The sequence below is a fragment of the Ochotona curzoniae genome, unplaced genomic scaffold (assembly GCF_017591425.1).
Source record: "Ochotona curzoniae isolate NIBS_2020 unplaced genomic scaffold, NIBS_Ocur_1.0 contig_3520, whole genome shotgun sequence".
Classification (NCBI taxonomy): Eukaryota; Metazoa; Chordata; class Mammalia; order Lagomorpha; family Ochotonidae; genus Ochotona; species Ochotona curzoniae.
This window is the reverse complement of record NW_024465894.1, coordinates 18,400,686-18,420,995: the sequence shown is the minus strand read 5'-3', so window position 1 is coordinate 18,420,995 and position 20,310 is coordinate 18,400,686. Positions and strand designations below refer to the sequence as shown.

Below are 20,310 nucleotides of genomic sequence, written 5' to 3'. Positions count from 1 at the left end.
AAGCTCAGTCTCAAAGGACCTTGTGGCTCCCCATCTTGGTCTTTGGGACCACTCTGGGGGAGATTGGCTACTACACCGAGCTCCCATGCAGTTTGAAAAGAGCCTGCATCCCTCCCCCATCCCTGGAAAAGGACAGAAATCCATGGTCAACAGTTATACAGGGAGCAGATGCCCCAAGGGCAATCAAATCTTCAGATAATAACGCAGGGTCCATGTCTTAGCATAAGCTCGTGAGAGGCACTTCTGCACGCATGGGAACAAGCCAGCAGGAGACAGGAGACACCCAACTGCAAACACACACTAATGTCACAGTACACACACACACACACACACACACACACACACACACACACACACACACACACTGGGTGACTTATCTTGTGGCATTAGATGACAAATATCCAATTATGAACACACACGTGCAACCTACACACACACACACACACACACACACACACACACACACACTCCTCTCTGCACCATTCTGCCCTATTTTGTGCCTCAGTTGAGAATCACCCCAAACCTCTGGTAGGCCGCACTCTATCTCCGGCTGCATCAGATCTGGAAGCTCCACTTGCGTCTCAGCTTCCTGGGCCGCATGTTCCCAAGGGTGTGGGAAGCCAGTTTTCTGTGGAAACCCAGGAAGGGCAGCCCAGACTCTCCTCCACCCCCACCCTCTCCCCATCAGAGGCTCTATTGGAAGCACCCACCGCGCTGCAGGTCCTGATATTGCATGTTCCAGAAAAGGGGGGTCAGACAAAAGCCATGCATCCCTGAGTTGGGTAAGGTGTATAAGCAATTTCATTTATTGGCAGCAGCAAGTTGTTCCTCCTTAAAGATGTGACACCCTTTTCTGCACAGAGTGAGTCTGCCCGTCCCGTGCAAAGGCCACACATTAGGCCTGCAGAACATGCTGCAGCAAAGTTGTTCCAAGGTCTTGCAGGTGCCATCACTTCTCTGCAGTGGGAGTGTGTGTGGCGGAACATGCAGCAAGACAGTTAGATGTCTTGGCACTTTTGCTTCACCACAGTGAGTTCAAATTTCCACGGTTTGGAACTCACAATAAAGGTGCAAAAAAGCATCTAGAAGACACAGAAGGAATCATCAGTATGTATGCAGACAGGCAGGGAACCGAAAACTTGTCCGCTGGCTTCCCTGCAGCCCTGAGGGAAAGGTTGGGTAGCGTGGCAGGCTCAGCCAGACACTTCCCAGAGAAGGCAACACAAGAATAGTGCAGGGCTCTTTGCACACCTTAGAGCGTGGCAGAGGAATGTGGCCAGAGATGGAGACGGGAATGTGGTCCAAGGGAACGTGGGAAAGACACACAGATCTGGCCCTCAGGTCCTGCAACCATGAGCAGTGTTTCAGGCTCACAGCTGGCACTGCACACATCTGTCTCTCCACACACCTGTCTCCACCCGCAGGAGATGCAGGGATACCCCCATGGCATCAGCAGAAGCAAGGGCCAGGGAAGCTCAGGCGAAGCTGCATGAGACAACATGTGTAGAGCCAGGCAGAGAGAGAAAGCAGGCCAGGCACCAGGAAGCTTGAAAAGCCACTGAAACACAGTCCAGGCCTCTGCTGGGGCACCCAGGGAGGGTCACCACAGCGTGCTGGGAAGGGGCAGCATGCACGGGCTTTGGGGAGGTGCGTGGACCTCGGCCAATGACATGAGGGACCCAGGTGGAATTCCTGGCTCCTGGCTTCAGCATGACCCAGTGCAGGCTATTATGGCCATTTAGGGAATGATCCAGGGGATGGAAAATCTCTCTCTCCTCCTCCTCTGTTGCTCTTTCAAATAAATAATAATAATAATACAAACAGAAAGAAATACAATGACAGAACAGAAAAGCCAGAAACCGGTTGGCAATCAAAAAAATGCACAGTGAAATGACGAGGAAGCATTCCACACACGTTCAACTGGGAAGACTAAAGCTCCTACACCAAGAATCGCCAAGACTCCCTCCACGTCACCACACCTGCCCCACTCCTAATGACATCACCAGGAGATCCTTGCCTTTCACCCACGTTGCCACAGCCAGAACTTTCATTATGTCACTGCTGCTAAAAGTGAAGAACTGCAAACAATCAAACATGTGTCAAGGGTCTGGCGCAGTAGCCTAGCAGCTAAAGTCCTCACCTTGCACATGCTGGGATCCCAACTGGGTGCCAGTTCCAATCCTGGCGGCCCCGCTTCCCATCCAGCTCCCTTCCTGTGGTTTGGGAAAGCAGTTGAAGATGGTCCAAAGCCTTGGGACCCTGGACCCACATGGGACATCCGGAAGAAGCTCCTGGCTCCTGGCTTCAGATCAACTCAGCTCCGGCCATTGTAGCAGTTTGGGGAGTGAATCAACAGACAGAAGATCTTCCTCTCTGTCTCCTCTCTGTATGTCTGACTTTCCAATAAATAAATCTAAAAAAAAAAAAGTGCCAAACAGGGAAACAGCTGCACACAGTGCCATACAGTCATGTGACCAGTCTAACTGATGACAATCAAATATGCTATGATCAATTTCTACACACATCAACTGGCTCAAGAAGTCACTCAGCAAAAGCAAATAACAGCAGATTGCACAAACGTACATGACTCTCAAAACACAGTGTTGGGTGGAAAGAAGAAAAAAGGTTCCAAAACTTTGCATAGATTTTGAAAAACATGTAAAAGTCTGTACACAAAGATAAAGGTTTTGAAACGTGGATAGGAATTTTAGAAGTCTTGTTTATTTTGAGAGAGGGAATGGAATAGATGTGTCATAATTTACGTCCTAAATAAATAATTGATCATATGAAGGCTACTGTCAAGGTGTCAAGATAATGAGTGTTAGGGTGTACAGAGAAGATAATACAGGGCTGGCATTCTGCAGAGTGAACTAAGCTGCTTCCTGAGACGCCAGCATCCCATGAAGGCGCTGGTTCCAGTCCCCACTGCTCATTCCCCATGCAGCTCTCTGCTAATGCGCCTGGGAAACACTAGAAAATGGGCCAACTGCTTAGGCCCCTGCACCATACGGGAGATGCACAGGAAGCTCCTGGCTCCTGGCTTCAGCCTGATCCAGCCCTGGACGTTGCAGCCATCTGGGAAGTGAATCAGCTGACAGGAGACTCTCTCTCTCTCTCTCTCTGTACATGCTTAGTGTGTGACTGACAGCCCCATCTGGGATTGCCCCTTATCTCTGATGTGACAAAGCATTAGACTGGGCACAGGAGCTGCTGTTGGGCATGTTGAGCCCCTGGGGTGGGAGTCTCAGGCAGCCCCGAAGCCCCTGTGGGCTTTCCATGTGTCATCCAGACAACGGAAATCAAGCCAAGTTCCTTCTGGCATGTTTGGCTTCAAAATTCTTTCAAGGACAATAGAAGGACAAGATGACCCCTGACCTCCCACTGGATCAGCACACGATGCCAGGGACACACTGTCCACCAAGCTGGCTTTCTTCTAATCCTTCCCTGCCAGCGCTGGTGGAAGCTTTGGCTTTTCCTCCCTGTGGCAGCTAATCAGACATTTGATTTCATGGGGACCCCACATCTCGTGAGGAAGGTCAAATGTAAAATGACCAACTAGTTTACTCAAGATTTCCTTCTCCGTCCTTATTTATTTTTATTTTTTTAATTTTTTAAAAATTTATTTTATTTTTATTGGAAAGGCAGATATGCAGAGAGGAGGAGAGACAGAGAGGAAGATCTTCCGTCCAATGATTCACTCCCCAGTTGACTGCAACTGCCAGTGCTGTGCCGATCCGAAGCCAGGAGCCAGGAACTTCTTTCTGGGTCTCCCACGCAGGTGCAGGGTTCCAAGGCTTTGGGCTGTCCTTGACTGCTTTCCCAGGCCACAAGCAGGGAGCTGAGTGGGAAGTGGAGCTGCTGGGATTAGAACCAGCACCCATATGAGATGCTGGCATGTTCAAGGCAAGGACGTATGCCCCTAGGCCACTACGCTGGGCCCTCCTTCTCCACCTTCAGCATGGAAAGGCTCACATTCTAACAGCCTGCTCAGTCACTGGGGGCAAACCAGGGACAACTGGTCACCCTCCAAATGCCTCCCTACTCCTGGAAAGCCCAGAGTGAGAAAGGTGTTTGACCAGCCAAAGCTTTTTCAGTCATCCCAGGTGAGGTCTGGGGTCATGAGCAGAACACCCATCTGGAACTTACTTCACCCCTGGCCGCACCATAGGAACCTACAGAGCAGGTCACAGCCCAGACAGAAGTGTGGTGGGAAATATTATCCACAGTCCCAAGCATATCAGCAGAAAGAACATGGCTTAAGGAGGAAAGCAGGAAGTTAAAGCAGGATTGGGCCTTGGCAGTTCTCTCTACCTGCAGCACAAAATCTCTCTTGTCCCCACCCTATAACTTTCTTTCTTTTATTCTTTTTATTCATTTATTTGATTGCATAATATTTATATAATTTGCACTTATTTATTTATTTTATTCTTCAAAAAATTAGTTTAGTTTATGCTATATACCTTTTGCATTTGGGGATCCTGTTGGAATAAGCAGTTTTCGTTTTCTCCTGAAACTTTCTTGCACATCGTTCGGGCAATCTTAACTTCAAGAAGGTAGTCCAAACTATCTGTGACCTGTTGGTGATCAATTTTACCATTAGCCATCCTAAAACATTGATGTCACCGATTCATCTGGGACTGTTTGGGAACTTGGAAACAAGAGCGTCTATGTGATCCACTTGCGTAATTTGCTTGCCAGACAATTGGGACAATCTGGGGTGGTATTTATACCTTGGTGTGTTTTTATTCTGTTGCAGTCCTTCACTTTAAAGGGTAGTCTTCCCCAACTTAAAGGAAATGGTTTCAGAAAAATTTCCCAGAGCTACACAACTACTAACTGGTTTGCCTACTGGAGCTGGGAAAGCAATAGCAGCGCTCGTTGAATCTTCACAGCTAAACGAGAAGGAGGGAGAGAATAAACCGCCTCCCAGAACTGCCGCTTGCTTAGAAGGTACTCATTCTCTCCAGAGTCTTCCGTTCAGCAGCGGTTTTGGGAACCCTCGGCCTGTCCTGTCCTGTCCTGTCCCGTCCCGTCCCGTTCCGTCCCGTCCTGTCATGTCCTGTGCTGTTCCGTCCTGTCCTGTCCTGTCCGATGGGCTGCCGCCTTGCAAAGCATGCTGTGATGGGGTGCCATCGGTTGGTCGCTATATAGCAGCCTGCAGACCTGCCGGGTTCACTGACAGCGAGAACACAGGGGAAAGTTCTCCCGAGGCTCACAGGCCTGCCCTTCTACCTCCAACCGGTCCCTTCTGGATAATTGACGGCGCTGAAGGGGAATTCGGAGGCCCCCCCCCCCTCCTGCCTCAGGCGCACTACTCCCTAGGTGAGGGGACAGCTCTTTTCCAGCCTCCTGTGGCTTTAGTTAATTGAATGTTTTGTGCCTCAAGGGGAACTTTGTTTCAGCTTAGAGCCCCAGCAGAAGCTCAAGCCTTCGGATCAGCTCAGCTCCAGCCTTGCAGCCATTTGAGGAGTGACCCAGCACATGGAAGATATTCTCTCTCTCTCTGTCTCTCTCTCTGTCTCTCTCTCTCTCTCTCTCTCTCTCTCTCTCTCTCTCTCGTGTGTAAATTTGCCTTTCAAATTTAAAAAAAAAACACTGACTCAACACAGGTGTGGCTGTGGGCCTCTCTGCACGTCACAGCCACGGGCTCCTGGAAAGCCAGCCGGAGAGTGAGCTGTTGGCACCTCCAGAACTGAAATCAAAATACAGTCACCATGGCTCATTACTAACGGCAATACTTCTCACTTTTGTAGCTTCTGCTTCATTTGTTTGCCTAAGAAACCTTGGGAGACTGTGTGAGCTTGCAGGCTGAACCATCTACGTGACCTTCAGCACGGATGGTTCCCAGTTCTCGGGAATCAAGGTTCGAGTTCCGTTATCTCTCAGATTTCATCAGGGCCTGAGTCTGGTTATCTGGACCGGAGGGGAGGCAGGCATAGGCTGGCCAGCTGAGATAGGCAGGGAGTGCACAGCGCCTCCTCTCCTGCTGCACTATGCAAGCCATTGTCAACTGCCCCTATTTAAAAAAGCAACTCTGTTAATGAGCTGTTCCGGGGCAGTGTTCCGGTAAGCAGTGTCGGGTACCTTGCCTCTCATTGCAATTAGGGCTTGGTTGTGACTGTCACTACTATAGGTCGCATTCTCTTTTAGCAATCAAGTGGATGCGACATACCCTCATCAGGGATTCCCTTGGAGGCTACAAGGGTCAGCTTTCTAAGGCTGCCACTTGCTTCACCCAGCAGCTGGCATTTTCCCCTGCAGTGGGAAATACCTGTCTATCCTGGTTCCTCTGCCAGCACTCACTGGGCTCGGTTCCCCAGTGACATAACCCACTCCTGTCATGGCTCATGCAGATGGTACTCAACCTCAAACTTAGCCCCTTCCAGGTGCCTTCATGGCTCCCTGATGGTTTCCATTTGGCTGCTGCCTATTTGAAGTTATTTTAATGGACTTATGTCTCAATGCCATGTCAGAATGCCAAAGGATAAAATGTAATTCTCTGAAACCCCTAAGATAAAATTAATGTAGCTTACAGCTATGAAGTAAATGGAAGATGATGATGTTATAAAAATTAAAAGGAAAGGGGTCAGTGCCATGGTATAGTAGACTATGCCTCCATCTGCAACACTAACATCTCTTATGGACAACGATTCAAGTCCCAACTGCTCCACTTCCAATCCAGCTCCCTGTTTATGACCTGGGAAAGCAGAGGAGAATGGCTGAAGTTCCTGGACCACTTCGCCCTCATGGGAGACTTCTGTAAAGCTCCTAACTTTGGACCAGCGCAGTTACAGTCATTACAGCCATTTGGGGAGTGAACCTGTGGTTGGAAGATCTATCTATCTATCTATCTATCTATCTATCTATCTATCTATCTATCTATCTATCTCTGTTTCTCCTCTCCCCTCTGTAATTCTACCTTTCAAATAAAAATTTAAAATAAGTTAAAAGGAAAAAATAAAAAAGCAAGGAATGAGGAGAGAGAGCAGGTGAGGGGAAATGTCCTTATGAGCTTGAAATTATATACATTAAATAAATAAAATCTGTTCTCTCTGCATTAATTTAAAAATTTAAAGATGCTATAGAAGTCCTAAGGTTTTTTTTTAAGATTTATTTGTTTTTATTGGAAAGGTAGATTTACAGAGAGATCTTCATCTGCTGGTTCTCTCCCCAAATAGCCATAACCACTGGATCTGAGCTGATCTGAAGCTAGGAGCTTCTTCCAGGTCTCTCACGCAGGGGCAGAGTCTCAAGGCTTTGGGCCACCCTCCATTGCCTTCCCAGGTCACAGAGAGATGGACGGGAAGTGGAGCAGCTGGGATGTGAACTGGAACTCACATGGGATCCTGGAGCTGCATGGCGAGGACTTTAGCCGATTGAGTCATTGCCCTAGACCCATCCCCAAGTTTCAATCTTTGAATTCTGCCCCTGCGTACTGCAAATGACAAAAAACAAAAAAAACCTTTGTTTTTAGTTTGAAAACAGTTGCTATGGTTTGATTGACAGCAGCTCTAAACTTCTGTTCACCTTTTGTTTCAATGGCCAGCCTGTGGACGATGGGTCCCTTCCTGGCTTCAGCCCAGGGCTTGGGACGGGAGAGAGAGGACAGTGAAAGAGTGAGGGCGAAACCTCCACGAACCTGCTCCTGGGTCTTCAGAATCTCCATCACCTTGAAGAAGTACATATCGTTGCTGGCCTTGTTGTACTCCTGCATGGCGAACCAGAGGGCCTGCTGCACGTACACATAGCTCGAAGAGATGTCTTGAAATTTTCTCACCACTTTCACAGAGCCCCAGGCTTGCACCCTTGTGCACACAAGGGCCACCACAGTTGCCACCAAGAGCAGCAGGGCCTGGTGGTGTTTGGCCATTCCTAGTGCAGCCAAAGGGGACACAGGCTGGGTTCTGGGTGTCCTTCCAGGGCTGGGGCTGATGGCTGTAGGCTGGGCACCTGCCACTTGTCCTCGCAGATCTTGGCAACCAGCCCCTCTCTCTCCACACAGCTGCAGGTTAAAAGCAAGCAATTGCCTGAACACTTCAGTGATACTGCTATATAATGAGAAACACATGTTTTTCTCTTGACACTTGATTTTTTTTCATGCTCATCTACTGCATGATACAAAGAGAACAGCTGTAACATCGTACACGGATCCTTTTTTGGTTTGTATTCCCCATTTCTGGCCCAGAACACACAAGCCCTTAGAACATCCTGAGGGGAGAGACGGGGTGGAGGCAGTGCTTCGGGAGTTGCCCAACCCCTGCCAATCACCCCCTGTATGTATACTAATGAAGTGATTCCTGGGGAACCCATCAGGGGACTGAGCTTTTGTTCACTGGGGTCTGAGGCCAGCTGGGCAGCTGGTGTCAGTATTTAATGGGATTACAGAGCAGCCAGCTGGTGTTTGCAAAGAATTGAAGAGAACTGGCATGGAAACCCCACATGCCTGGTGCGAGAAGTGATCATCCCTGCATGTCAAGCAGCTGCACACAGCTGGATTCACATGGACTGAGGGGCAACAATGTTCAGAAACAGCCTGAACGTGTACAGATTACTGATTATACAAGTAACAACCACTCACATAGCACTTCCTCTGCCTGAAGTCTGCAGGAGGCAAGCAAACGGTGCACCACCATGCAGGGACTTGAGCACCTTGCAGAGTCAGGACTTCACAGAGGACCTAGAACAAGCCCACCTCTTGGGGGTCCTGCCACTCTCACGGCTGAAAAACCTGCAGCTGGAGTACAGCCATATCCCCATGGTGGCTGTCTGCTTTTTAGAAGGAGCCACAGCTCCACACATGCACACCACATCCACACACACATTCGTACTCACACATGTGCTCTTCCTTCCTGCTGAGTTACTCCATCACCTCATCTCCAAGGTCCCTCTGTGTCCAGCAAAGGTGACTGCCCCGTGCCAGGTCCATACACAGCACCAGGACCCGTGGCAGAAGTGAGGTTCCTCAGCAGTACCTCTGTGCAGATCTCAGAACTGCCCTGCCTTCTCTCCTTGCCTCATCAGTTCTGAAATAGCAGCTTTAGGCGCCGGGCACTGATGCTGGTGGGTGTTGTCAGTGCCTGCATGCTTCTTATGCAATCGCACATCCCCCATAGGGGCCCACAGAATGAGAAATCCCTTTGGGAAGGAGGAGATTGAAGAATGCTAAAGAGGCCAAGCAGGGTCCAATGTTGTGGTTCAAGCTGCTTACACTGCTGCTCGAGAGGATGCCAGTTTGAATCCCAGCTGTTCTGCATCTGATCCAACTCCCTGCTAGTGCACTTGGGAAAGCAGCTAAAGATGGCACAAGTGTTTAGGCCCCTGCCACCCACATGGGAGTCCCAGGCAGATTTCCAGGTTCTAAGCTTTGCCTGGCCCACTATTTGGTTGTTGTGGCCATCCGTGAATAAATTGGCAGATGTAAGAACACTTCCTCTTGTTCTGTCACTCTGTTTTGTAAAGAGACCATGTAAAAGCCCACAGGTTCTTGATAAAAGCACCTGTGACTAAACTCACTGTCTGCCCTACCCTGCCTTTTAACTTACCTTGTGTTAACAGCTTGGAATGGGCAGGTGCTTTGAGGAGGAATCAAGCAACAAGCCAGGGAGGAGAGATGCCCAGTGCAGAGAGTGAGTCAGCTGGAGAGGCAAAGGTAGGAGTCACAGAGGAAAGAGAAGTGGGGAAGCGGAGCCTATCTAAGCTGAACGTGGGAAATGACGACAAAACCAAGCGACTCCTGGCACGGGTGCTTAATGCAAACAGAAACGCAGGCAGCCCCATGCCGGCTTCTCCCCCACCAAGCACAGACATCAGGGTGACAGATTTGCCCACATCTGTCCTGTAAATGTATGTGCAGTGACATCTATTGGGCAACAGTGCTCTGCCTAACCAGCAGAAAGCTGACGCAGGAATGAGCTGTAGCCCAGAGGCGTTGGGGGGTGGTGGGGAGGTCAGGAAGTGAGCAGGAATCTACTCCACACTGTGGCTTTGCTTCTCGCTCCACACATTGCACTTAGTTGCTAAAGGTGCAATTGAAGCAGCTGACTCAGCTGTTCCATGAGGAACATGGCTTGGATATATGGTTGATGGGTTCTCACCTTGGTCCCCACAGTGAGGCTGTGCTGGGAGGTGGTGGAACCATCAGAGGTGGGGCTGGTGGAAGCTCATTAGGTCAGTGACTAACGCAGTTCTTAGGGGACCACAATCAGTTCATCCAAGTGCATTGTTAGAAAGGGGCAAGATTGGCTGATCCTTCCCACCAGCTCTCAGGCTCTGTGTCTCTCCCTGTAACCCCTTTCCCCACACACTCCTGCCACAGCATCCCCTGCCACCTTGTATCACAGCCACAGGGGCCGCCCCATCTCAGACCTGGTTCAACCTCCAAAGCCAAGAGCTCAACACACCCCTCTTCAGGTTGCCTGGATGCAATCATTCTGCTAACAAACATACCTGGTTCCTGGACTCCTGCACCTTGCCCACCCCTGCCCTCCGGCACACACTCCACAGTCAACTGTGGACCCACTTTGGTGTGAAGATTCCAGTCGCACCCCTGACTGCTGGCTCCCAGGTGGGATCTCCTCCTCCAGCAGGACTTGAGCAGCCACCTGCCTGGCTGACCTGTCCCCTGATATGGCCAGTTGAAGCACCAGGTCAGGAGTCCCCAAGAGCCTGGTCTGCTGAGAGGCAGGCCTGCCATCTGCACTTGTTCCCAAGTGATCACAATCACTTTGTGAGGTCAGCCCAGCACCTCTGATGCTGCTCAGTGAGGGCATGTCTGAGTGACAAGCAAGACCCCGGGCTTCTGTAGGGACCCTCAGGCCTAGTTCTATGTCTGCTGGCTTCTACATTTCTGGGCTTCAACCAAGTTGGAAGTTGAATCATCTCTGGATCATTTCCAAAAGTATCCCTTTCTGTGACTCCCCCCTTCCACTCCCCAGTCTTAGTGGCAGGACAAGGCACCCAACAGACAGGCTCATTGACCCTGGGACTGAGAGGCCAAAGAAGGGAAGACCCATGGGGCTGCCACCAGAAGTGTCAGGTGGACTGTGTGGGCAGGCAGCGACCATGCTGGCCTAATGTCACTCTCTCTGCAAGGTGAAAAATGGACAAATGGGTGAATCCAAGAGCCAGCTTGGCCCGAAGTGTGCTAGCAAGCACACCTGCTGCCTTCTTTCAGTGTGTCTCAAGAACCCCTTTCATGCTGTTCACATGTTTAAACTCAAATTTTTACTTAATTTTTTTTTATTTGAAAGAGAGACAGAGGGCTCCCATTCACTTGTTCGCTCCCCAGATGCCTTCAACAAGTCCACACTGGACCAGACCAAAGCCAGCAACCAAGAAGTCAGCACAGGGCTCCCATAAGAGTAGCAGAAACCCACATACCTGAGGCGCCACTGCTGCCTCTTGGGTGCCCACGAGCAAGAAGCTAGAATCAGGACAGTCAGGATGCAAACCCAGGCACTCTGGAATGGGACATGAGCATCCTAAGAGCCAGACCACCTGCTCACTCTCTAAGAAGATACAAAACACAGAGGCCAATGGGAAGGAATGATTGATCCAACCTTAGCTATTGTGGAACACACACATGACCCACAAAGTCACAAGAGGAAGCACGAACATGGTAGAAGGATGCTTGAACATATTTGGCAAAGGACTAACTTTCCATTTGTGGGGAGGGGAAAAAAAGCTTTCTAAAATCCATAAAATCCAAAAAGTAAGAGATCCTTTGCTTAGTTGGCCTGTCTCCCTTGGAGAAGACTGCATGGCCAAACAGAACTGACTCTTGGCCCTCTTGGCCACACACCACTGCTTTAAAAACCACTGGCCTCTCTGCCCCCATGACATCACAACCCACCCACCCCATCGCTGTCTTACATTGAAAGGAAGTTTGGCCCCAGAGAAGAGAGGAGAGAGACTGCCACAGCCTTCACAGGTTCTATGAGACAGGTCACATCCTGGAGAGGAGAGGCGGGTAGGGAAGGGGGGTCTGAGTGAATGAGAGAGGGAGAAGGTAAAGTTCGCTGGAGGCTGTGTTGTATAAGGGGACCAGTAAGCTCAAGCAGCCAGTGCCTCCCTTGGGGCTGTTGGCAAACACTGGCAGAGGTGTGGGCCTTCTCTCCAGTGCAGTAGGGCAGAGGAAGCAGCTGTGTGGCCATCTGGGGAAACTTCCCCATCAGCTGTGCTGCCCTCAGTAACCATGGCTCCTGTGGCCGCAGAGTCTTTTCTTGTGCTCAGGACTGTAACCATGACGGGACCCTCAGGGACTGCCCAGCAGGTGGATTTCATTGATGGGCTCTTCCAGGGGAACCATCAAGGAGTGGACAAGAGAGGAGATTACAGAATGGCAACTCACTTCACATACTATTTCATGCTTTTCATATATTCAAGGTTTCAGATCCAAACCACAGCAATTTTTTTAAAAGATTTATTTATTTATATCAGAAAGGCAGATCTATAGAGAGAAGGAGAGACAGGGTCTTCCGTCCCCTTGTTCACTCCCCAAGTGGCAGCAGAGGACAGAGCTGAGCCAATGTGAAGCCAGGAGCTTCTTGTGGTTCTCCCACATGGGTGTAGGGTCCCAAGGCTTTAGGTCATCCTCCACTGCTTTCCCAGGTTACAAGCAGGGAGCTGGATGGGAAGTGAAGCAGCAGGACATGAGCCGGCCCATCCACAAGGATCAGCTTAAAGCCCAAAGGGACATGAACTCAATAGGAAGTTGCTGCTCAAAGAAAACAAAGTGGATATTCTGAATGATCCCCCAGCTTGTGCCTAAGGGTGGCGACTACATGGGATTTTTGTCTTTTAAGTTAATTCTGCAGTTAATATAATTAATGTTACATAAAAGTCAAAATTCCATATTTTAAAATCAAACATGGAAGAGGTGGCACTGCGGTGTAGTGGATAAAGCTGGCCCTCGATCCCTGGGGAGCCAGCTCTAGTCCTGCTTGCCATGCTTCTCATCGACTCCTGGCTAATGTGCCTGTGAATGCGGCCACAGGTGGTGCCAATGCTGAGACCAAGCACCCATGTGCGAGACCTGAAGTAAGCTCCTGGATCCTGGCCTCAGCCTGGCCCAACCTCGCATTTGCAGCACTTAGGGGAGTGAGCCAGGATGCAAGACCTCTGTGTCTTGCTCTTTCTCCATAACTCTTTCAGATAAATAAGATATATATATATATACATATATATGTGTTATATATATATATATTTATGAAACTGTCCTACTGGTTTGCTCATTGGTTTATTGTCTGCCCTTCTCCCTCCCATTCTCCATCCTGGTCGCACGAAGAGGACCTTTTCCACCTGTGAATAACGTTCCACAACTGGCTTACCCCCACCCCTGTTCTGAGTGACAGTTGTCATTTCTATGTCTGTTGTAGTTGTCAGCCATATCACAGTCACTGTATGTGTACCTTGCAGTGCATATACACTTTGTCACTAGGATAAACTCCAAAAAAAGTACAGACACAACAGCCAAGTCACAGGCTTCTTCAGGTCTGTTTATTTATTCGTGGGGAGGGGGATGGTGATGGAGCCGAGACCGAGGGGACAAGGGAGCAAAGACTCCGTGCCTGGACTGACCCATGCACTTGCACTTGGCTCCCACACCAGAGTGGAGAGGGTTACAGGAATAGAAAACGTGGTAGGTGTAAGCCTTTTGGAGGTGTTAGTGGGAGAAGTCCGGTTGTGAGACAAAATAGGGGGTGAGACACAGCCTACACCTCCCTGAGGCATGCAGCAGAAGAAAGGAAAGGAGGAAGGAAGAGCTGCCCACACCTGGGGAGGCTCCTGGGCTGTGGGCTGCTTCTCCCCTGGCTGAGCAGCTGGACACCTGGCCTTTTATCTTCCTCCTCCTCCCTGTCTGGGTGTCTCTTCAGTGCGTGACTAATTCGTGTTTACAGAACCCATTCTTCTAGGAATCAATTTTTCAACCTTTCAAACCTGGCCAGGTCTGGGTGGTAGGTATCCTGGGTATACACCAGCCCAGGCACCCGTGGGTCAAGCATGCCATCTGTGAGTCCTTCCTTTCCCAGCCCTGCCTGCTGGGGCTGCTCCAGCTACGACACTGAGCAGGTGCCGAGAGTTGGGGTGTATCTGGGTTCAGGATTCTTATGTCTTCTGAGCAAGCCATCCTAGGTGACCTCATTCTCTGTGCTGGCTTGGCGGAGGGCAGAGCTAAGGCTGGGACAGGGAACTGCTGGTTCTATTTCTTAAAAGGATCATGGAAACAATATTATGAAAAACAGTATGCATGGATTAAAAAAATGGATTAAAGTAAACTTTCTTTCTAATGCTATATTCCACAAATATTTCAGGGGCTCATATTCCGGTTGTCCCAGCATACCTAGAAGGCACACACACATACACATGTCATGCTTACTCCGACATATACACACTCTTAGACACATGTAAACACACTGCCACAGGCACACACATTCCCATATGAACATGCGCAGACACACGCACGCATTCAAGAATACACCTGCTCAGATACATACACCTGTACGTATGACATGCTTATGCATATATGCATACATACACACAGTCACACACACAAAAACACACTGACACACACACTCATGCTTGAGCATGCTCAGATAGCGCACACACACGCATGACAGTCCCATATGCACACACACTCTTGCATTACATGTGTTCAGACACAGGTACACACATGCGTATAACATGCCGGCACTTACATACAGACACATTCATGTGCATACCTACACACACGTGCGTGTATACACCAGACTCATGTGCACCTACACATGCAAGCATGCGCACACCCAGACACATGCACACAATGCAGTTCACCCTTCAGGCTCTCACCCCTCTCTCTGTGACTATCATGTAAGAAGAAACACAAATATTTCAGTTCACAGGGAGAACACAGCAGGGGGCAACTGGCTCTGTCACAGGAACTAGTCTGTCTCCCCACTTGGAAAACTCAGACAGGAGGGAGCCACAGACCCAAAGAAGCATCTGGGAGAACCTGTTGAACAGCTGCCCCCTGGGCTTAGCCTCTGCACGAGACCCTCTCAGTCACTAAGGCTCCCTACTCTGGTTTGCCAGGGAAAGGGACTCTGACCTCACACTGTTCTGTGTGTTGGATTCTGTGATTCTGTGACATCCCCGAGGGTGGATCAGCAAGCTTGCCAATGCTGAGCGAGCCCCCTGGCGCTCGGAATGAAGAACTAGAACTTAGAAACAAGAAGCAGGCTGGTGAAAAGTGTGTGGGTGGCAGCTTCGTGCCTTTTATTGCTCCTTTTTCACTGCGAAAGCAGCCGGCTCAGATGGAGGGATGCTCCCAGCACCATTTGTCACTCGTCCCTGCAGTGTTTCTTCAACAAGGTGAACTCACCATTCCAGGGAAGTGTTCCTACCCAGAAGTTGCATACTAATTTCTGCAAGAGATGAAATGAAAATCAGCAATGGATCCCTGTTTAGGGCTGAGGGGGAAAGGACAAGGAAAAAAATTTCCCCAAGGCTAGATGTTGCATGAAGAATATTCTGGAAGATGCATCACCAGCCACCAAGAAGAGCTTCCAGGAGGCTTCAGAGCCGAAGCCTACAGCCCTTATGGCCATCAGCAGTTCTCCGGAGGCACTTCTGTTCACACAAACCACAGGGAGACACAGCAGGTGGGTGTTAACTCGTTTGGCCTTTCAGCCTAAGAGTCAACATAAACTTCATTTTTCATATACTTGCAAAGCTGCAAATAAGGAACTGCTTCAGATACACAGAAGCAGAATTCCTAATTTAAAAAAAATGGTGCATTGACACCCACTGTATCCTCCATGACAAGTGCAGACATGATCTTTCGCATGCCTGCATCCCAATCCTGCGCAGCTAGGCTGCCTGTGCAGAGCAGAGCGGTGATCAGAACCACAAGTGCCCTCTTGGGGTGGCCTCATCTGGAAGTGTGTCCCTTGGGTCCTCAGAGCACCCGGGAACAGCAGGGCCCATGTGTGCAAACAGCAGGTGGAACAAAACTGTCAGGGCCAAGGGAAGCGAGCAGTGTCACCTCTGTACTCATGTGGGTTGCAATGAAGGGGATGATTCTCTAGGTAAGCTCCAGTCCTGGGGACCTGTGTGCTTGTTCCAACTATCAAATCCTAGATAGCTGACGTGCGTGAAACTGACCACGGGCAGTTACTACCTGCCATACACACACCCCAACAAGGGCAAGTTCAGCACACTCTAAGACACAGCGTTAGGGGAATCTCCTACCTGATTACAGGGACAGGTCAAAGAAATATTAAATACCATTAATGGGCACCAAGAAAATATTTGATAACAAATCACATTAATTTGAAAAGTAAGTCCTGGTTCAAGAGAATTGAAGAAATTTCAAAAATCAGCATTTGGCATAATAACGAAACAGGCCTGGTGAGACAGCCTAGTGGCTAAAGTCCTTGCCTCCTGGCTCCTGGCTTCAGATCAGTTCAGCTCCAGCCATTGTGGCCACTTGGGGAGTGAACAATTAGTGGGTGGAAGATCTTATTCTCTATTTCTCTTTCTCTCTGTAAATCTGACTTTCCAATAAAAATGGACAAAATCTTTTTTTTAAAATTAAAGAATAAGAAAAAGAGTCCAGTCTGATTACTCTTTAGAGCTGAATTTCAAAAGCTTAGAATGACATTTTTTTTTTCAATACAAATGTAGGCCTAGAAACATATGCCTAAGGCCCAGCATGATAGCCTAGCGGTTAAATCCTCATTTTGCATGCATTGAGATCCTATATTGGTGTCAGTTCATTCCTGGCTGCTCCACTTCCTTTCCAGCATTCTGCTTGTGACCACATGGGAGACCTAGATGAGGCTCTTGGCTCCTGGCTTCAACTCAGCATAATCGTGGCCATTTCAACCATCTGGAGAGTGAGCCAGCAGATGGAAGAGCTCAGAGTGTGTGTGTGTGTGTGTGTGTGTGTGTGTGTGTGTGTGTGTGTGTGTGTGTCTTGCTCTCCCTCTCTCTCTGCCAATCTGGGTTTCAAATAAATAAATAATCTTTTTTAAAAAATGTGGTCCCAAGATCAGCAATAGCATCACTCGAGGCCCAGCCTTGTGAGTTTGTGAAGGTCTCCAGTTGATCCTGATGCCTGTTCAACATGAAGAATCACCGGCAGCAAGGAGCACCCAAGGCACGCTTGCTGGGAAGCCTGCAGCACACCATGGGCTTGCCTCAAGTCTCCCACTCAAAGACCTCCCCCAAAAGACCAAGAATTGTAAAACTCAAGCCCAAAGCCCCAGGGATGAGTCTGCCTTTCAGTGTTGGTCTCCTGCCCTCAGGGATGCTCTAGTGAACCCCGGAGGGCAAGGACAGCATCTAGTCAAGTCTTTGCTTCATTTCCAGCACCCAAACAAAGCAGCTCCCTTGAGCAGCATGCTCCTGAGTGGTGTGGAGGAATTAGTGAACAAATGAATGCATGTCTTCTTGAGAAACGGGACCCAAGAGGATACACACTCAGTGGTCAGGTGCTGGCAAGGTTTCCTACACCCAAACTCCAGAGAGGGATGATTCCACCAGAGCTCCAACAAAGGGCGTGGGTACCCACGCTCCTCCAGCCCCGCCCCCAGGGAGGTCTGGATCACTCCCCAGTCGGTGTTAGGGTTAGGGTTCGAGGCTGCGTGGCTGAAGCAGATAGCAGGTGCATGGCTTACCTTTTCCAGGTTGGGGTCCTCTGCAAACACGCAGCTTTCATCCTCACTGACGGGCTTTTGGCAGTTGCTGCGGGCAATTTCCACGTCGATGTCATACTCCAAGCGGTTCGTGATCTGTCATCAAGCAATCATGCTGATTCATCCCAAACTGCCAGATTTTATTTTCAACAGCGTTGCCAAGTGTGAAAATCCCTCCTGCCCTGCTCATTCATGCCTTCCTCACTCCTCCCCAATCCAGATATAACTTTTGGGGAAGGGTTACAACCACTGTCCCATAACCTGTGGGGTGGGGGTGGGGAAAGGCTCCTTTCCATTTGGGGGCACCTTGAAGTTCATCCTTCTAATCCCATTTCTGTCTCCAAAGTTCACGGTTTGCTACATTCTCCGAGAAACAGGGCAAGGAGAGGCGGGAGCAGACATTGGCATCATCAAAACCTTGTCTTCATCCTCCGGGGGCACAGCCTCTCAGTCACATCGTGCCCACTCCCCTTTGAGTCTCCAAGTCTCTGTGAAGTTGTATTGGATTTGAGCTATGTTCTCAAGAATCAGCAGAGGTAGCTCTGGTTTGTATGGAGCAGAGAAATTGGCTAAGAAACATCAAGAAGTGACCATCCAGGGTTGGTGTTGTGACTCAGGGAATTAAGCCTCCATTTATAGCTGTGTGTGCCACATGAACACAAGTTCGAATCCCTGCTGCTCCACTTCCTATCCAGCTCCCTGCAAAGGTGCCCGAGAAAGCAACCTAAGTGCTTATGCTCCCTGCCACTTACTTGGAAGACCTGAATGGAATTTCTGGCTCATGGCTTCAGCTAGGCTCGGTGCCGGCTATTGTGGCCATTTGGGGAGCGAACCAGCAGATGAAATCTCTCTCCACCTTCCTCCTCCCTTGCACATTGTGTAACTTTGCTTCCAAACAAATATGTGTGTGAGTATAAATAAATAAAATTAAAAAGAAAAGCACTTTGGAAAGCTTGTGGATAAATGGAATTAAAACCAAATTGATCTTGTAACCAAACACACATTCAAATTCCATGCATCCCATCTCCCAGGAGCTTTGCAAAGGTCCTGCGTGTGTGTGAGGTGCTTTGATGACTCAAGCATTCACAGACAATGCTGCTTGTGCTACCGTTGCTGCAGGTGCAGCATGGAAGTGAGTGCTCCTGAAGCTTTCAGGCTCATGGGTGTTTTTCTCACCTGCTCACCCCCTCAGGCTGGCCTCACCCATGCACAGCCCTGGTTCTCTGCTGGGCAACCCCCTTACCTGTAGCTGGGCTTGCAGAATCTTGGCCACTAGGAAAATATACTTGTCCTCACTCTCCCTGTTGTATTCTTGCATGGCGAACCACACACTCTGTCTCACATTGGCGTTCGTGGTGTTGACAGGTTTTAACATTCTCAACACCTTCACCTCGTTGCCAGTGTGCTCTGCACTGGCGACCAGAGCCAGCGAAAGGGCCAGGAGGAGCAGGGAGAGCTGCCCAGGTCTGATCATGGTCCTTCGGTCAGGAGGCACTGGTCAGGAGGCACTGGTCAGGAGGCACTTCAGTCTCAAGCGGGAGCTGGCAAAGATGGACGTCGCTGCTGCTGCTGCTGCTGCTGCGGGATGCCTGCTCTCTGTGTTGGTTCAGCTGGATCCTAGGCAGAGCTAAAGGGTCAGCTTCCCTGGTCACCTCCTTCCTACAGGGATAGCCACCCTCCCGTGCCGCGCCTTCCCTTTCTTTGTGCTCTAGCTGCACCTGCTCCAATGGAGTTTCCTGGTCCCAGCCTACTGTAAGCTTCCCAACCTGCCCAACCTGCTGGGCTCCTTCCTTCTCCTTGCGCCCACCCCCCACACTGGCGAAGCTGGGCTCTGAATTGGCCACGCCAGTCTTGGCTTCACCTGAAGTTCCAGCCCTTTGAGTTCGTGCCTGAGCTCTGTGGGTTCTGATCTCTGATCTTGTCTGAACTTTCAGAGTCCACGCCTTCAGGGAGCACATACTTTGTGATGTAACCCAGCACTTGTGACCCTGAGGGTGGGCACCTCTCACCAGCTGGCATCTGGTTCTGGGCCCCCAGCCATGCTGAGAACAAACTCCACAGACAATCACCCCATCCTACCCCACTCTGCCCTCTGGGACTTCTTCCCACGGGTGCCAGGAGCCCCGACTTCTGGAATGTCTGGCTCTGGACTCCATCAGCTTGAGCCTTTGTCAGCCAGTCCATCTTGAAGCCTGGGTCTGAATCCCTGGAGGGAAGAGGGGTGTACACCCCCTGGATTCTCAGAGGTTCTGCTTTTCAGTGAAATAACCCAGTCCTCACTCAGCACGTTCCCTGAAGTACAGACATGATGAACTCTTGACTCCCATAAAGAGCATCTTTTAAAAAGTTCACAGAAATGTCTACTGTGAAAAGAGCGAAGCGGGGCACTCCCCTGCTGTGACTGAAGGAGAGTGTCCACCCTTATTAGTGCAACCATGAGCTCTCTCAACAATTTCCCCTTTTTAGTCAAATGGCATTTTGTAGCTGCTGAGTCTTGCAGAATACATCCTCCTGGTGGTCGGGTGTGACCGCCAAGCGAGTCTCCCACGTCCGAGATTTCTCTTAGCAGAGAAACAGCCTGCTCTGCTGCCTTCTAAACCAGCTCTGTCCTCACTGAGCAAGGCAAGGGTTCTTC

At 49.8% G+C, this 20,310-nt stretch overlaps 2 protein-coding genes across 2 annotated transcripts; both read right to left on the bottom strand.

The window, feature by feature from the left end:
* Positions 1-786: 786 nt before the first annotated feature.
* On the bottom strand, positions 787-7,907 carry LOC121157154 (cystatin-13-like). The gene is made up of 3 exons (XM_040981172.1): positions 7,640-7,907; positions 4,461-4,574; positions 787-1,082 (listed from the first exon to the last, which is right to left on the bottom strand). Exons 1-3 carry the CDS (start codon positions 7,868-7,870, stop codon positions 999-1,001), a joined length of 429 nt encoding a protein of 142 aa, XP_040837106.1. The 5' UTR covers positions 7,871-7,907; the 3' UTR covers positions 787-998.
* Positions 7,908-15,229: 7,322 nt separating this feature from the next.
* Positions 15,230-19,149, bottom strand: LOC121157153 (cystatin-8-like). Its single transcript, XM_040981171.1, has 3 exons — positions 18,919-19,149; positions 17,658-17,771; positions 15,230-15,401 (listed from the first exon to the last, which is right to left on the bottom strand). The coding sequence occupies exons 1-3, from the start codon at positions 19,147-19,149 to the stop codon at positions 15,318-15,320; spliced, it is 429 nt and encodes a 142-aa protein (XP_040837105.1). The 3' UTR covers positions 15,230-15,317.
* Positions 19,150-20,310: the final 1,161 nt, after the last annotated feature.

Excerpts from the sequence above, each read along its gene's own strand:
- LOC121157154 (XM_040981172.1), bottom strand. The coding sequence starts at position 7,870 with ATGGCCAAACACCACCAGGCCCTGCTGCTCTTGGTGGCAACTGTGGTG. Across the intron at positions 4,575-7,639 it reads TTCTGAAGACCCAGGAGCAG|GTCACAGATAGTTTGGACTA; the intron begins GTTCGTGGAGGT and ends GATCACCAACAG. Across the intron at positions 1,083-4,460 it reads AGGATCCCCAAATGCAAAAG|ATGCTTTTTTGCACCTTTAT; the intron begins GTATATAGCATA and ends TGTGTCTTCTAG.
- LOC121157153 (XM_040981171.1), bottom strand. The coding sequence starts at position 19,149 with ATGATCAGACCTGGGCAGCTCTCCCTGCTCCTCCTGGCCCTTTCGCTG. Across the intron at positions 17,772-18,918 it reads TTCTGCAAGCCCAGCTACAG|ATCACGAACCGCTTGGAGTA; the intron begins GTAAGGGGGTTG and ends GCTTGATGACAG. Across the intron at positions 15,402-17,657 it reads AGGACCCCAACCTGGAAAAG|AAATTAGTATGCAACTTCTG; the intron begins GTAAGCCATGCA and ends CATCTCTTGCAG.